The sequence below is a fragment of the Bubalus kerabau genome, chromosome 4, assembly GCF_029407905.1.
Source record: "Bubalus kerabau isolate K-KA32 ecotype Philippines breed swamp buffalo chromosome 4, PCC_UOA_SB_1v2, whole genome shotgun sequence".
In the NCBI taxonomy this organism is placed as follows: domain Eukaryota; kingdom Metazoa; phylum Chordata; class Mammalia; order Artiodactyla; family Bovidae; genus Bubalus; species Bubalus kerabau.
In genome coordinates, this window is record NC_073627.1 from 145,418,257 (window position 1) to 145,435,500 (window position 17,244).

Sequence of the window (17,244 nt, forward strand, 5' to 3'; positions counted from 1 at the left end):
AATTTTTAATCCATTCTGAGTTAATTTTTGCAGGTGGCATGAGATAGTTTTCTAGTTTCATTGTTTTGCATATGGCTGTCCAGTTTTCCCAGCACCATTTATTGTGTTGAAGAGACTGTTCTTTCTCCACTGTATGTTCTTTGCTCCTCTGTTATAAATTGTATATATATATGGGTTTATTTCTGAGTTCTCACTTCTGTCTCTTGATCTGTGTGTCTGTTTTTGTCCCCATGCCCAACTGTTTTGATTACTGTAGTTTTGTAGTGGAATGTGAAATCAGGGAGTGAGATACCTCCAACTTTGTTCTTCTATCTCATGATAGTTTTGGCTATTCAGGTTCTTTACTGGTACCATACAAATTTGGGTATTATTTACTCTAGATCTATGAAATACGCCATTGGAATTTTGATAGAGTTTACACTGAATCTATAGACTGCTTTGGGTACTATGGACGTTTTAACAAGATTAATTCTTCCAGTTCATGAATATGGAATATCTTTCCACTTATTTGTGTGTGTGTGTGTGTGTGTGTGTGTGTGTTTTTCAATTTCTCATCATCATCTTAGTTTTCTGTGTGCTAGTCTTTTCACTTTTGGTTAAATTTATTCCTAGGTATTTTATTCTTTTGGTATAATTGCAAATGGGATTGTTTTATTAGTTTCCTTTTCTGATAGATCATTGTTAGTATATAGAAATGCCATACATATCTGTACATTGATTTTGTATCCTGTGACTTCACTGAATTAATTTACTGGTTATAATAATTTTTTGGTGAACTCTTCAGGGTTTTCTTAATATGGCATCATGTCATCTGCAAATCATGACAGTTTTACTTTTTCCTTTCTGATTTGGACGCTTTCATTTCTTTTTCTTGCCTAATTTCTATGGCTAGGACTTCCAACATTGTGTTGAATGAAAGCAGAAAGAGTGAGCTTTTTTGTCTTGTTGCTGACCTCTTTGTTGAGTTGTAATCATAAGTGGATGTTAAATTTTGTCAGGTGCTTTTCTCTTTATATATTGAGATGATCATGTGTGATTGTTTATCCTTCATTTTGTTCATGTTATGTATCATGTTGATTGATTTGCAGATATTGAACCATCCTTGAATCCCTGGAATAAATTACATTTCATTGTGGTGTATGATCCTTTTAAATCATATCAGATGTATTTTGCTAATATTCATTGAGGATTTTGCATCTGTGTTCATCAAGATATTGGCCAGTTATTTTCTTTTTGGTGTCCTCATCTGGTTTTGGAACCAGGGAAATGTTAGCTTTGTAGAATGCTTTTGGCAGGTTCCTTCTTCTTCAGTTGTTTTCTTTTCTTTTTTTTTTTTTCCTGAAGAATTTGGGAAAGATAGTTCTTAAATATTTGAATGTTTTTGTAGAATTTGCCATTAAAACTACCTGGTCCTGGGCTTTTGCTTTTTGGGAGAATTTTGATTACTGTTTTAATATCCCCACTAGTAATTTGTCTATTCAGATCTTCTATTTCTTAATAATTCAGTCTTGAAAAATTATGTTTCAAGTAGTTTATATTTTATTATCTTTTATTTTCTAATAGTTTATCTTTTATTCCAGTTTGTCCATTTTTTTGGCAAATAATTGTAACATCCTCTTATGATCCTTTGTTTTCTTATGATGTCATTGCTATTTCTTCTCTTTCACTTCTGATTTTATATATTTAAGTATCTTTTTTATTAGTCTAGCTGAAGTTTTATTGATTTTATCTTTTTAAAGAGCTAGCTTTTTGTTTAATTGATCTTTTCTATTTTTTAGTCTTTATTTATGTATGCTTGGATCTTTATTATGTCTTTTACTAATATTTGGCTTCATTTGTTATGCTTTTTCTAGTTCCTTTGGGTGTAAAGTTAGCTTCCTTATTTAGGACTTTTCTTGTTTATTGAGATTGGCCTATATTGCTATGAATGTCCCTCTTGTGACCAGTTTTGCTGCATTCCAAAGACTTTGGTATGTTAAATTTCTATTTTCATTCATCTCTATGCATTTTTATTTCTTCAAAGACCTATTGGTTGTTCAGTAACATGTTGTTTAATCTCCAGTTTTTGTAGTTTTTCCAATTTTTTTCTTGTGACCAAGTTTTAGTTTCATATAATTGTCTTTGGAGAAGATGTTTGATATGATTTTAATCCTCTTAAATTTATTGAGACTTGTTTACTGACCTAACGTGAATTGTCTTGAAGAACCTTCCATGTGTCCTTGAGAAGAATGTTTATCTACTTCTTTTTGATGGAATGTTCTTTATATCTGGAAGGTCATCTGGTCTAACATGTCAAAGTCTGATATGTTCTTATTAATTTTCTTTTTGGATAATCAATCCATTGATATAAGTGAGGTGTTAAGTCTCCTGCTATTATTGTATCTCTTTCAAGTTCTCCCTTTCAGTTAAGTCACTTAGTCATGTCTGATTCTTTGCGACCCCAGAGACTGCAGCACACCAGGCCTCCCTGTGCATCATCAAATCCTGAAGTTTACTCAAACTCATGTCCATTGAGTCAGTGATGCCGTCCAACCATCTCATTTGCTGTTGTCCCCTTCCCCTCCTACCTTCTATCTTTCCCAGCATCAGGGTCTTTTCAAATGAGTCAGCTCTTTTCATCAGGTGGCCAAAGTATTGGAGTTTCAGCTTCAACATCAGTCCTTCCAATGAATATTCAGGACTGATTTCCTTTAGGATGACTGGTTGGATCTCCTTGCAGTCCAAAGGACTCTCAAGAGTCTTCTCCAACACCACAGTTCAAAAGCATCAATCCTCTGGCAGTCAGCTTTCTTTATAGTCCAACTCTCACATCCATATATGACTACTGGAAAAACCATAGCCTTGACTAGATGGACCTTTGTTGGTAAAGTAATGTCTCTGCTTTTTAATATGCTGTCCAGGTTTGTCGTAACTTTTCTTCCAAAGAGTAAGTGTCTTTTATTTCATGGCTGCAGACACCATATGCAGTGATTTTGGAGCCCAAAAAGATAAAGTCTGCCACTGTTTCCACTGTTTCTCCACCTCTGATGGCACCAGATGCCATGATCTTTGTTTTCTGAATGTTGCACATTTGCTCTGTATATCTTGGTGCTCCTGTATTGGGTGCATATACCTTTGTAAATATTATATCTTCTTGCTGGATTGACCCCTTTATCATTATTTAATGCCCTTTGTCTTTTGTTACAGTGTTTGTTTTAAAGTTTGTTTTGTCTGTTATGAATATAGCTATTCCAGCTTTCTTTTTATTCCATTTTCATGGAATATCTTTTTCCATCTCTTCATTTTCAGCCTGTGTATTCTTTCTTCTGAAGTGAGTATCTTGTAGGCAACATACAGACAGATCATGCTTTTTAATCCATTTAGTCACTCCATGTCTTTTGATTGGTGAATTTAGCCCATTTACATGTATACCTGTGGCGGATTCATTTTGATATTTGGCAAAACTAATACAGTTATGTAAAGTTTAAAAATAAAATAAAATTAAAAAAAAAAAAAAGAAATTATTGACCAGTATATATTGTCATCATTTTGTTAGTTGTTTTATGGCTATTTTTGTAGTTCTTTTCTGTTCCTTTCTTATTCTCTTTCTCTTTTATCTTGTGTTTGGTGGTTTTCTTTAGTGTTATGTTTAGATTCTCTTACCATTTTTTCCCTCTTTTTACTATAAGTTTTTTCCTTGTGATTACTGCGACGTTCACATATAACACTGTATGTAAGTAATATCCTGTTTTAAATTGGTAGTAACTTAAGTTTGAATACATGCCAAAGCTTTATCTTTTTTACACCCCATCCCCATGATTATACTTGTGATGGAACAAGTGGAGGCTCTGTTCATCTAGTTTTCAGATCCTTTTCTGGGGAAATTACTTCATATTTAGTTGTAGACTTGCTGTGTCTATGGTAGGAGATGAGTTTAGGATCTTCTTACACCACTGTCTTGAACCCTCTCCTCTGAGTGACCTTTTTAAAGCACAAAATAGGATCACTCTTTTATTGTCATTCTCAGAGTCTTCTCAATGTATTGTGATGAAACTTTTGTTTTATAAACCCAACTCCTCATGATGGTTAATAGGGCCCTACATATCTTGCCCTTGTCTGTCTCTCTGACTTCATCTGCACACTCTCCTCACTGTTTGCCAGTTACCTTTTTAAAATGCTCTCTTGCATGCTCCAGGCTTACTTTTGTCTCATAGTTTTCACACTTGCTTTTTTCTTTAGGAGGCATGCACTTCCCAATGGCCACCACACAGTTTTAGCTAGAGTGGCTAGCAGCATCCATTATCCTATTTCATTTTCTTCTGAGCAGTTATTATTGTGATAATTATCTTGAGTATTTATTTGTTTACATGTTTAATATCTTTTTCCTTTCCCTGATTCTTTAGTAAGATTCTTAGTATAGGTGACCTGGTCAGTGTTTTTCCCAGCTGTATTCCTAGTCCTTGGAATAGTACTTGACACCTAGAGGTGATTAGACTGATGATGAACACTATAGAATGGGTTCAAGAAGAGAAGGATTGAAAGTGGGGTGATGATTTAGGTATTTGGTTCAATAATAAAGAGATATGATGAATATTTAAACCAAGGCCATGGCAGTGGGACCAGAAGGCTCAAAAAGAGATGCAACTTAACTGCAACTTATAACATGCACATCCAGTATTTGGAGACACACACGTTTCGACAGATGACTATATACATTGAAACAGCAAGAAAAACTGCTGTGTTAAATCAACTGCAGAATGTTTTCTAATTCCTTCCTTGTGCAGTCATTTAAGTTTTTACTCTCATACCAAAACACTTAATGTTTCTTGGTTTGAGAATGTTGTTTGCGTATGTAAGGAATCCAAGGAGCATGCATTAAACCCACTGATGTGTATGTATCTCAATTACTAAAAGTTGTATGCTAACTTGAATTGCTAAATTTAAGCCCCTAATTGGTATATCTCAATGTTTGAACTGTCTATAGTAGGGTATTAGAGAGCAAGATCAGTGAAAATAATCTTTGTTGAAAGTCTGTATATTTTGACTCCACCTGTAGCTCCTAGGAACTTGCATGAAAGTGCAGGTCAATGTTTTGTAGAATTTAAAGAAAATTTCAAAATTATTTGTGCATCAAACATTTAATACATTAATAGCCCCTGATCACCAGAAAGATCATTAGATTAGAAGAAAAGTTTCGGAGTCAAGGAGCTGATACAAAATTCAGTGGTATTTTCAAAGCCTTTGGAAGACACTTGCGAGCAACAAATGCTCCTCATGAATGCTGCTGAATTTTCAGAGGCGAGCAGCTCCTTATTGTATGCTGAGAGGTAGCCTTAGATAAAACCAACCAACCAACTAGCCAATACTCCTTTCTCCCTTGTGAAGACACTCCTACCCCAACACACATACACACAGTACATGAAACTCTGCATTTATCAAATAATTTGTCTTTGAGGAAATGATTCTTCTCATTGTCATAGGAGTCTTTGTTTATTAAAACATTCTTTACATTTAGAACTGCTTCAATAGGTTTAAATATTTGCTAGCAGATCATTAACTGCGTTTCTGGAGTCAATCACCTTTCCATTTTCTAAGTTAACTTAAACATTCCATAATGAAATAAAGAATGCAGGGTAGGTATATTATCCCCACGTACAAATGAGGGAACAGAGTCTTAGAAAAGTGAAGCATACGTGAGCTGTCACAGCTGGTAAAGGTGAGGTATCCTGCAAACATAAGGACAAAGGTTTCCTGAATGCCCATCAGATACTTTCTGAAGTGGGAAAGACTGTACTGTGGCTCTGCAGACAGATCCTGGGACTCAGGGAGGGTCCTTCAAATCTCTCTTCATCTCAGATTCCTTCCTATAAGATAGTGCTCGAACTTGTTTATCTGTATAATTTTGGAATTTAATAATAGGGGAGAGAAACTTATAGCTGATGATCTCTTTCCTATGAAAATGTTAGTTAGAAATAAAGATTGAAAAAGAAATACACAAAACCATCAGATGAGGGAAATGATCTTGGTTAGAACAAGTCGATCCCTAACTTGCCTTTTAGGAATCACTACAATTCTATTTGTATATAGGTCACAGAGACAGAATTAAGTGTGTGCTCAAACATCTGTAGAAGTGTTGCCTGGGAGAGCCACTCACAACTGAAGCAGCAGAGAAAGAGAAATATCACACCTTTGTTCCACCCTAGACAAATGTTTGGCATGTGCTCTTTTCTGTTTTGCAGCTTATCTAATGCTGTCTCCATCTAACCCCATCTGAAGGTTCTGCTGGGGGGATTTCAGTGTGTGTGTGCTCAGTCATGTCCTACTCTTTGTGTCCCCTTGGACTGTAGTCCGTCAGGCTCCTCTGTTTATGGAATTTTTCAGGCAAAAATACTGGAGTGAGTTACCATTTCCTTCTCCAGGGGATCTTCCTGAGTTAGGGATTGAACATGTGTCTCTTCTGTTTTCTGCATTGGCAGCCTGATTCTTTACCACTAGCACCACCTAGGAAGCTATAGCCATGTGTTTTTATTATTCTGCTTTCACTGTCAGCCACACACTTTGAAAATGCAATGTAGGATAAACACACATAAATCGCAGGTTTTATATTTGCTAGGCTTTTATTTCAACCCACTCCAGTGTTCTTGCCTGGAGAATCCCAGGGAGGGGGGAGCCTTGTGGGCTGCCGTCTGTGGGGTTGCACAGAGTCGAACACGACTGAAGCGACTTAGCAGCAGCAGCAGGCTTTTATTTCAGTCCCAAGCTTGAGAGGTATGATCTGGGGCTGCTTTCTTATGTTTTCTAAATCTCAGTTTTATTATCATCATCATTATCATCATTATGGCAAAAATAATTAATTACATATTAAACTAGGCACTGTGTCAAGCCCAATACCTATGTTAACTGATTGACGATTTACAACAACCTGCAAGGTAGAGTTATTATATCCCCTAGTTTATATATGAGGATTATGAGGTGCTGAGAGGTTAAGTGATTTGTAAACCATGCAACTAATAAGTGGTAAATCTAAATTCTGAACTTGGAGAATCTATCTTCTTAATCTCCACTTGACACTGCCTCTCACTATGGTATATGAATACCATATATAGTATATTATATGGGCATATTAATCAGGATAAGCTATGCTGTGGTAACAAAAATCCCAAAATTTCAGTGGCTTAAAACAATAAAAGCTTATTTCTTGTTTCATTACAGGTATTGACTGGGAGTTCTGTCAGCCTCATCCTCATTCCAAGATGAGGCAGACATATCAGCCACATTTTGAAAATTTAGCATTTATTTTGGCACCAAGCAAGAGTACACTGCCCTTAGTGCTATTAACATTATTATCAATGGATAATTTTTCTTGTGAAGGACTGTCCCGGGCACTTCAGCATGTTTAGCAGCATGCCTGGGCTTCCTTGGTGGCCCAGCTGGTAAAGAATCTGCCTGCAATGCAGGAGACGTGGGTTTGATCCCTGGGTTGGGAAGATCCTCTGGAGAAGGGAATGGTTATCCACTCCAGTATACTTGCCTGGAGAGTTCCATGGACCATATGGTCCACTGGGTTGCAAAAAGTTGAACACGACTGAGCAAGTTTCACTTCATTTCACTTCAAAATCACCTTAACCATCAAGCACTTCTTTCCACAGAGTGCTAATTAAGTTCTAGCTAAACTATATCCAGATACTATCCATCCAGGCTATCCATCTGTTGTTGTCAATAAAGTTTTATTGGAACACAGACAAGCCCATTTGCTTGCATATTGTCTATGTCTGTTTTCACACTACAGCAGTGGAATTGACTAGTTGCAACAGAGATTTACAATGTGAGGTTTTACAGGAAAAGTTTGCCAACTCCTGGTTTATAAAAACAGACATATTTTGGCAGTGGGACTTTGGGGTGAATAACAAAAATGGAAGACAGCCCTATGTCCATCTTTTTTTCTAAATTATTAGTGTGTACTTAGCATTATGCACTTGTGCCTTTGTGATTTCCAGCTCAGAGCTGTGACAAGATTCACAAAGATATACATTTACTGTCTTGTGTGATTCACAACTTGCAATTACACTTTTAAATTAAAAACAAAAACAAAAACCCTGTATTGATCTTTCTCATACATACAGAAAAGGTCACATGTCAAGTCTACAACCCCATGAGCCTTCAAAGGCTGAGCTCACTCTCCACTTCTTTCCTGCTCCCTTCTAGACCTGCTCACTGTTCCAGGCATTCTGACTTTCTAAGACCAATAGTAGCCAACTTAAAAAAAAACTTTATTATGGACAACTCTCAAACATGTACAGGGTAGAGAGAATAGAGAAATGAACTCCCCTGTATCTTTCAGCAGCTTCAAAAATTATTAGTATTTTGTCATTCATGTTTTATATTCTCTCTTCTCTTTCTAGATAGGTATGCAGGTATATAGGTAATAGATAAAATATCTATTTATGTATTATATAATATATGATGTTTTAGTATAAATTTATCTATATAATATCAATTGGATGAATATTTTTATTAGCTTTAACTTACAGTTTCTCACTGGTAGAATAAGGATAATAATAGGACCTATATACTTCTTCCTAGGTTTGTTGAAGAATAAGTGAATTGATATCCATAAAGTTCTTAGAAAATCAAGTAGTAATTATTCAATAAATATTAACTGTTTTCAGCAGCAGCAGCAGCTTCAGGGTGCAAGGAACTAATGAACAAGCTCACGACTGCCCTCTTTTCTTTTCTCTAGGTCTATGCTGTGGTGGTAATTGCATCTGTAGTGGGATTTTGCCTACTGGTAATGCTATTTCTGCTGAAGTTGGCAAGACACTCCAAGTTTGGCATGAAAGGTAAGAAGGGTTGTGTTTATTTTACTACTTATGTGGAATCATTTTGGCTTATGACTAATGCTAATTACCACTAAAGAAGGAAGCAGCTAGATTTACAATGACTAGGATTGAAGGCTGAGAAAACAGCAACATAGCTATGATACTACAAATCAAGACAGAGCAAAATCATGTTGATTACTCAGCACTACCCACTTTCAATGAGGACAATTGTCCCGGAAAACATAGAACTGGTTTCTTGAGTTTTCAAGTGACTAATTATGTCTGAGTTTTGCTTTTACTTCAGAAAAGCAGGCTAGTGCCAGTAGGCAAGTGACAGACACACATATTTTGTGTAAAAAAAGGTCCTTTCTGTTGTACATTTGACTTCTAGAATTTCCATGGCATGCTTTTTGTGTTGCTGCTACATTTTCAGATTCTCATCTTTTGAAATTTAAAGTGTTGGGAAGCAAAATAAGAACAGCTATTGGAGGTACATTGAAGCATTGTGAATGAGTCACTTCTTATTTTAGTGGAAAAGGTCCTAGTGCTTGAATAAAAATTAGGGTTTGTGTTGCCCACAATAGACCATTGGTCTCTTTTAGAAAATTGAAAATTCAATTTGGGGGGATATAAGTAGGCAAGAGTTTTAGTGATTAAAGAGCATCTGCTCTGATATTGAAACCTATGTATTGACTCATGTTATTGGTGAATTCTGCATGGTCTCGTATAAATGCCACTGGCTGGGGAAAGCTGGAAACCACAGTTAGTGGTGTCTTAATTGTGTTGGGGAGACAGCTGGGTGGGTTTTCTTGATCTATATTGCTCATCACATTTACTGTTATTGTTGCCTGCTTACTAGGAAATGATGTTTAAGTAGCAGTAGGTTGTCCAGTGTATAGCAGGCTCAGGGGTGGATCAGATCCATTTTGATGCTTTCTCCTTTCTCTTTGTGTGTGCGCATGAACAAGATGCCGAAACCTGAAATGAATGAGGAGGAACAGTGGTAAAGTCCTTAAATATAATGGCTAAACCTCCTCCTGACTCCCCCTTTGGCCTCTTGATCCTTGACATTTCTTCTGAAGGAGGAAAGATCTCTCATTCTGCAGTTATGAATAAGGCTTGAGTGGTGGTGACGGTGGAGGGGGCTGTTCTACAATGAGTTTTTATTAGTCCTATGGTGGTGGTTTGCAAACTTGACTGCCTCAGAAACTCCTGGAGGGCTTATGAAAACACAGACTTTCTGGGTTACTCCAAGAGTTTCTGACTTAATAGATCTGCTGTGGGCCTGAAAATTGGCATTTCTAACAGTTTCCAAGGAATGCTGATGCTGTTTTTCCCAAACATTCTCAGAGTCACCTTTCTATGGGATACACATGGGCTCCCAGGTCTCTTTCCAAGAGTGACAAGATGTGGGGATAAGCATTGCAAACCAGACCCACCCACGGCTCTGAGGACCTTTCTGTGTCCCTGGATTCAGCTGGTGCCCCGGTCTGGGCTAGGGTTTTCCTCTCTGTATGTCAGCCACCTGCCATGGGATTTGGTTCTCCTCGTCTTGATCAGATGCTTCTTTTCCTTAGAAGCACTTGTGGTGAATATCCCCAAGAAGTTTTATTAGATGGAGATTCTAGCTCCATCACTTTTCTGCCTTGAGGGTAGGGTTGGAAGCTTTCATCTTATGGGATCTCCAGAGGAAGGATATGTCTTAGGTCCTCCTGGGAGCTCAGAAAGGCTTTGGAAACTGTAGGAGCAATATTTGGGAGTCATTCTTCATTTCTACTTTGTGTTAAGACAATAACAGAATAATGGTCTGTAAATGTGAACATGCTCTGTAGTGTAGTGACGGAGAAGAATAAAAGGCAGATGTTTTGTTTCACAGAAGATCGTGTTTCATATAGTGACTCCAGCACTAAGACTAAAAATGTATCTTATCTGTGTAATTTGGGATGACCACTGCAAAGCACCTACAATTTTGGGGTATAACCTAAACGTACCTTTAACGATTGGTAAGAAAAGGTTTTACTTAACCTTGTCACAGAGCCAATAGATGGCTTTCTTCAAGCAGTAACTACTAGAGCTTATGTTTTACTCCCTTATTTATAGACATAAATAAAATTGTTTTTAAAAATTTGTCTCGGAGGTTCTTGTTTAGAATAGCTTCCTTCTCTACTTTTAACTACATATCTATCTGTGCCATAGTTTGAACAAATGGGCCTGAGTTGAGGTTCTTGATTTATGGTCAGATGCTGAGCTATAACTTGGGTATCTAGAAAAGAAGATGAGGTTCATGTAATGAAACTACATAAAACTTGGTGTTTAGCAATTAATGTAAGTTAAAAGGACCTCGTATATAGCACAGGGAATTGTATCCTATTTCTTATCATAACCTACTATGGAAAAAAAGCTGAAAAGGAATATATATATATATATATATTATATATCCACTTGTATATGTACTTTCAAGGAGGCTCGTGGGATGCAGGAGACATTGGAGATGCGGGTTTGATCTCTGGGTTGGGAAGATCTATGGAGAAGGGCATGGCAATCCACTCCAGTACTCTTGCCTAAAAAAAAAAAAAAAAATCTTATGAACAGAGGAGCCTGGCAGGCTACAGTCCATAGGGTCGCAAATTGTTGGACTAGACGGAAGTGACTGAACATGCATGCACACATACTTGGTGTATAAATTATGTGTGTGTGTGTGTATGTGTGTGTGTATATGTGTGTTTATTTGTGGTAAACCTGAAAGTGTAGTTGTAAATCAACTGTACTTCAATAAAAAGCAGTTAATGTACTTTAAATGCTATTAGAACTTGAATTACTGTTGAAAAACATGCATCTTGAAAAGGGGAGAATATGTAAAAACACTGTTATACTCTGAAATGAACAGAAAACACTTCACTAGTGGTTTCTGAGTGACAGCAGTAAGAAATGTATGTAGGCTTGGCCAGAACCAATGCCTTGGTTCTTTATGAGAGGCCAGTGGCTGATGTGCAAATGAGCTGTTCCAAATGGAACTCTTGCCCTCCTAAGCACCTTCGGGGACATTCTACCCCATTCATATTCTCTTGCCCTGGAAATAGATTGAGACTGAAGGGTGGCAGCCGGCCCATCCATAGGTATTTCTAGCTTTTCACCCATCCCAGCATTGTACGCTTCAGTCCATGGTAGCAGTGTTGAGACTGTAAATTACAGTGTAATACTATTGATTTGATGGGTCCAGGGTAACCCAAACCAGAAATCCCTTAAAATCACACTGTAGCTGCCTGAAGGGCAACTCAAGCTTTATAGGTCAACCCTAGAACCCAAACAGCATCAGTGGCATTGCTTTCCATGGAAAGGTGATCCTTAAATTCCAAAGGGGGGAGTTAAACCTAGATCTTAGAATACAGCAGTGCTGCGTTCTTTTCAGGCAGGTCTATGTGACGCAACTGTAAGCTTCATGCTGCTGCTAAGTCGCTTCAGTCGTGTCCGACTCTGTGCGACCCCATAGACGGCAGCTCACCAGGCTCCGCCATCCCTGGGATTCTCCAGGCAAGAACGCTGGAGTGGGTTGCCATTTCCTTCTCCAGTGTAAGCTTCATAGGTTTTTTTTTTAAAAAATCTGTTCTTTCAGTTCATGGTAACTGAATCCTGATGGTGTAATCTAGAAGACAGAGGCCAGACTGTGAGCTCCAGAGTTCATAATGATCTTGTTCATCATTACTTACCCAGTGTTGAGGCCAAAGTTGACAGTTGATTAATTTTAACTGGTAGAATGAAAGACCACAGAGAATTTTCTACTCCATCCACATTAGTCTGGTAATTGGAAAACAGTAAATATTTGGAGGCCAACTGGTATGTAAATGGGCTTCCCTGGTGAGTCAGCTGGCAAAGAATCTGCCTGCAGTGTTGGAGACCTGGGTTTGATCCCTGGGCTGGGGATATCCTCTGGAGAAGGGAAAGGCTACCCATTCTAGTATTCTGTCCTGGAGAATTCCATGGACTGTATAGTTCATGGGGTCGCAAACAGTCAGATACAACTGAGAGACTTTCACTTGTACGTGAATGGTTAAAGAAAGATCTTGGAGTTTTTCTAAGCTTCTATACTTAAAAAATTATTCCAGTTAAGTAATGGTTATAGACAGGAAGTCATTTTGTCCAGGTTTTGTCTTAGGATACATAGGTTTTCACATACAATTTTAAAGTAGTATTGTTGTTGAAGTTTGGAGGGTTCACTTTGGCTTTCCATTTTGCACATGAAAGTTAGTGAAAGTTAGGTCGCTCAGTTGTGCTCGACTGTTTGTGACCCCATGGACTGTAGCCCACCAGGCTCCTCTGTCCATGGGATTCTCCAAGCAAGAATACTGGAGTGGGTTCCCATTTCCTTCTCTAGGGGATCTTTCCGACCCAGGGACTGAACCCAGGTCTCCCGCATTGTAGGCAGATGCTTTAATCTATGAGCCACCAGGGCACATGAGCATCTTCAATTTCTGCCTGTCTGCCTCTTGAATGTATGGCCTCAGAATATACTTCTTTGTCCAACTTTGAGGCTGGCAGAAGCGCCAGATGGTGGCTCCCATCTTGGTGTTAGCCTAGAAATTATGTTTCATTATTGCTTTATATGCTTTAAACCTCTTGTTGGCACGTCTAATAGACTCTCAGCCCTGTTTCAATAAAAATGTCAAGGGGTAGAATTTACCCTAGTCCGTTTCTCTATGCTTCTTTCTGTGTCTTGACACCATTCTTTTGGTTTTTGGTTGAATATCTATTTACCATAATTCCAGAGTCCTGAATAAAGCTCCTCTGTTAGTGTTTGGCCCTCTGTATAGGGATTAGTCATATGTGTGCTTAATATGGATGCATGAACTGTATAACACATCTATCTAAATCTATGTTTATATCAATACCCCTAGGTAAGTACATAATTTGATCCTTTTTCTTTGAAGACTGCCTATGATTTGTTTTAATTTTCACTGAAATAGAGCTCAAGGCCCTTTCCAGAGCAGCTGTACTGCCAAAGGAACAGGCAACCCGGCTTTTGAATTCTCTCATTTTTATTGTAACCAAGTCTTGTGTTTAGTTCTCACATTGCTTCCTGGCTCCCTTTCTTTGTTGAAAATGTAGAAGTGCACATAAAGGGGAAATGGAGGCATCTAGGGGCATGAGGGCTGCCAAGTCTTCTAAGAGTGCTCCACTTTGGGAGCCCTGCCTGATGGCATTGATGGGTACAGGGTTGGAAAAAAACTAAGGGAGCCAGAAGGGCAGAGCAGGGTTGGCAGCCATCACACTGGTGAAGAACAGTGGTGGCCATCAGCTTTCCGTTAGTTGTGTTTCCCAATGGAAGTCCACGTACGATATTATTCCCTCGATACAGAGGCATCCTTTGTCCTTCTGGAGTAAGTTATCAAAGTGACCTGAAGAGATCCCACAGGAGGAGCTAGAATAGGAAACCTTTTCTCTTATTTAGGTTTGACGGCCTACAGATCTCCTCTGCAGGCCCCTCTGCTTACACATAAACCACCCAGATGCCTTCTGATAGTTCCGATTCATAGTTGACTGAAAAACTATGCTACCTGAGAACACAAAGCCAGGTTTTAACCCCAGATTCAAGGCCCCTAGTTTAAGTTTCTCCTCTTATATAAATGATCTTCTAAATGTCTTTCAAGAGCAACCAAAATTTTAGTTCTTTAAAAATATTCATAAACATAGTGGGGCCAAAGCTAAAGAGGTTAAAGGTTAGAGCCTTTTACATAAGCTGAAAACAATTCTGGAAAATTTAGGAGGTTGAGTTTAACAGATATTTGGATCAAGTTTTAAAAGAGGGAAAAATGTGACTGAAAGCCAGAAATGCAGTTATATAGAAACATCTGTAAGGACAAACTGTTTTCCATATGACCCTTCCCCCCACACACTATTTTTTTTTAAGACAAATCACATTAAAGTATTATAACAGTAACATGTGAATGCATTCTTGTTTTTCAAAATTTCAAGCACATTTGTGATACATAGAGCTAAAAGTACCGTAACAGTAACATGTGAATACATTCTTGTTTTTCAAAATTTCAGGCATATTAGAGATACACAGATATATAGAACTCACCTTCCTCTCCCACTGCCATTTCCACTCCTAATGATAACCTCCTTAACCATTCCCAGTGCATATATTATGTCAATAATAAAATACATGGCTTACTCATTGTGTAGATACTTTAATATAGTCATTTATGGTTGCATAAAGAAATCATAACACAAATTTGTTTTACATCTTTTTAAAAGTACCAATTTAACTTATAGATCTTTCTGAATCAGTTTCTAGGCATCTACTGCATTTTGTTCCTAGTATTTCTGAGGACTCTGGCATCAGGCTGCCTGGGTCTGAATCCTGGCTCTCCTCATTTCAAATGTGTGACTTTGAGCAAATTTCTCATCCTCTCATCCTCAGGATTTCAATTTATACTAGGACAATAATTGTACCCATCTCAGGGAGTTTTTGTAAGACAAACTGAGTTCATGTATGTGGAACATTTTGAAATGTTACTGGCATTTAATAATTACTATAGTGACTAAACAGCAACAATACAAATATTTACTGTAACTTTGTTATTATCATTATTATTTTAAATGAATTGGAAAAAGTAAAAAGATTTACATTTTTACCCAATCTGTAGAAAAGTAATTAACATCTTACTTATAAAGATAGATATTTGGAAATGGATTGCTGAGAGAAGAGGTTTGTATATTTTATATGTTGATTTTAAATGTTAATAGATTACCTTGCAGAAATGCTTTATTAATTTTTACTCCCGTCAATAGTAGATGAAGACATCATTTTGTTTATGCTTTCACCCATATCAGATATTATCAAGCTTTTATATTTTTGCCAATTCACTTAAAATACTGTTCTGATTAATAATAAGGCTAAGCATCTTTATCAAGTGGAGAATAAAAAGAAATGTTTATTTGTTGATTTACCTTCTAAATTGTATCTATCAATCTTTTATTGGTTATATATATTGCTCACATTTTCTTCTATTCTTTTGACTTTTAAAATAGTAGCTTTTGGCAAACATTTCATTCTTTTGTAGAAGCAAATCTGTCCATGTTTTCCATATAAGTTTTGCATTTTGCTGAGGAAATCATCCCCTCCCTGAGACTGTAAACATACTTTTTGATATTTCTTTCACTAGTTTTACTTTGTATGTATGTTTTTTAACTTGACCTTTACTCTCTTTGAAATTCTTTTTCTATTTTTAAGTTGATGTGAAGTACTCTGTCTTTTTCAGACATAGATTCAATAAAGATGTTTGTGAGACATTTTTAGAGAGAGACCAACAATATTATTTTAACTTTCTGGAATCAGAAAGTCATTAATAAAAAGAAATTTTGAAGAGCTTAGTGAATTTTTTTAAAGTAAGTAATAAACTTTGTTGGTTCTCCTATTTTATTCTCACCCAAGAGTATCAGACAATATAGGTTTTTGTTTTTTTGTTTTTTTTTTAAACTTCCCTCCCCAGCTTGAATAGAGTTTAGCATTCTCTTAGTAGAGAACTAAATTTGTCAATAACAATCAAATCCTTGGAAATTTCATAAAAGATGTTCGGTTGCAAGAGTTATTGAGTAATTTGACAAAGTGAAAATTTGTCAAAAGAGCCCAAGCGTGCCATTCTTGCCTGTTGGAGATGTTATATACAGCATTACCTTTATGTTCGTGAGGTGAAGATCTACTATCTGAAGTCTCTTACTTCTTATAGGGTCACCATTTGGCTTTTGTCTACCTGAGGGCAGAACATGCTTTTTCTTTGCAGCATATTGAAAATGGGCCCAGAACCTTCAGGAATGGCTTCATCAGGCAAGGCAGGAAGCAGAAGCAGCAGCGTTTTTCCCATTAGCTTTTCAAGTGCACTGACCTCAAACTTTTAAAATTCCCTGTCATACATAGACATCCCATAAGCCCAGTGCGATTCGGGGGAGAACTCAGGTATGCCTGTTATGTAGAGGGTGCAGCTGTATTGTTTAGGGACTTCCCATGTTATGAGTCTTGTGAAAAGATAGAGAGTCGTTTAAGAAATTCGATTTTGTACTTAAACGTCAGGAGCACTTGCTATCCTCTCTTTGGTCCTCCATAAATCCCGTGGTGAACTCACTTTGACCTTACACAGATCATCATGCACTGAAAAAAGGCTTCCAAAATTGGAAAATCTGCTACTTTTCTTCTTGTTTTCATCCTTTGTTTCTCTTTTTTTTAACCTCTCATTTTTCTTCCTGCCATTTTGTCCTTCCACATCTCTGTGCTTCCTAATTTAGCATTCTTCCCTCCCTATTTTGATTTTCTTCCTCCTCATTCCTAGCATCTGATTTTGGTGGACCAGCTTTTCAGAATTTGTGAAGAAGACAGATAATAACTTGGCTTAAGTTCTAACATATGCTCTGGTTTTATCCTACTTTATTTTGGGCAAGAATACTGAAT

At 37.2% G+C, this 17,244-nt stretch overlaps 1 protein-coding gene across 2 annotated transcripts in view; it reads left to right on the forward strand.

Moving 5' to 3' along the window:
• The window catches only part of NTRK2 (neurotrophic receptor tyrosine kinase 2), a 393,934-nt gene that overhangs the window by 91,168 nt on the left and 285,522 nt on the right, over positions 1-17,244 (forward strand). For both annotated transcript variants that reach the window (XM_055578954.1, XM_055578955.1), the window contains one exon: positions 8,720-8,819. In XM_055578954.1, coding sequence (XP_055434929.1) covers positions 8,720-8,819 — 100 coding nt within the window. The remainder of the gene's footprint in view (positions 1-8,719; positions 8,820-17,244) is intronic.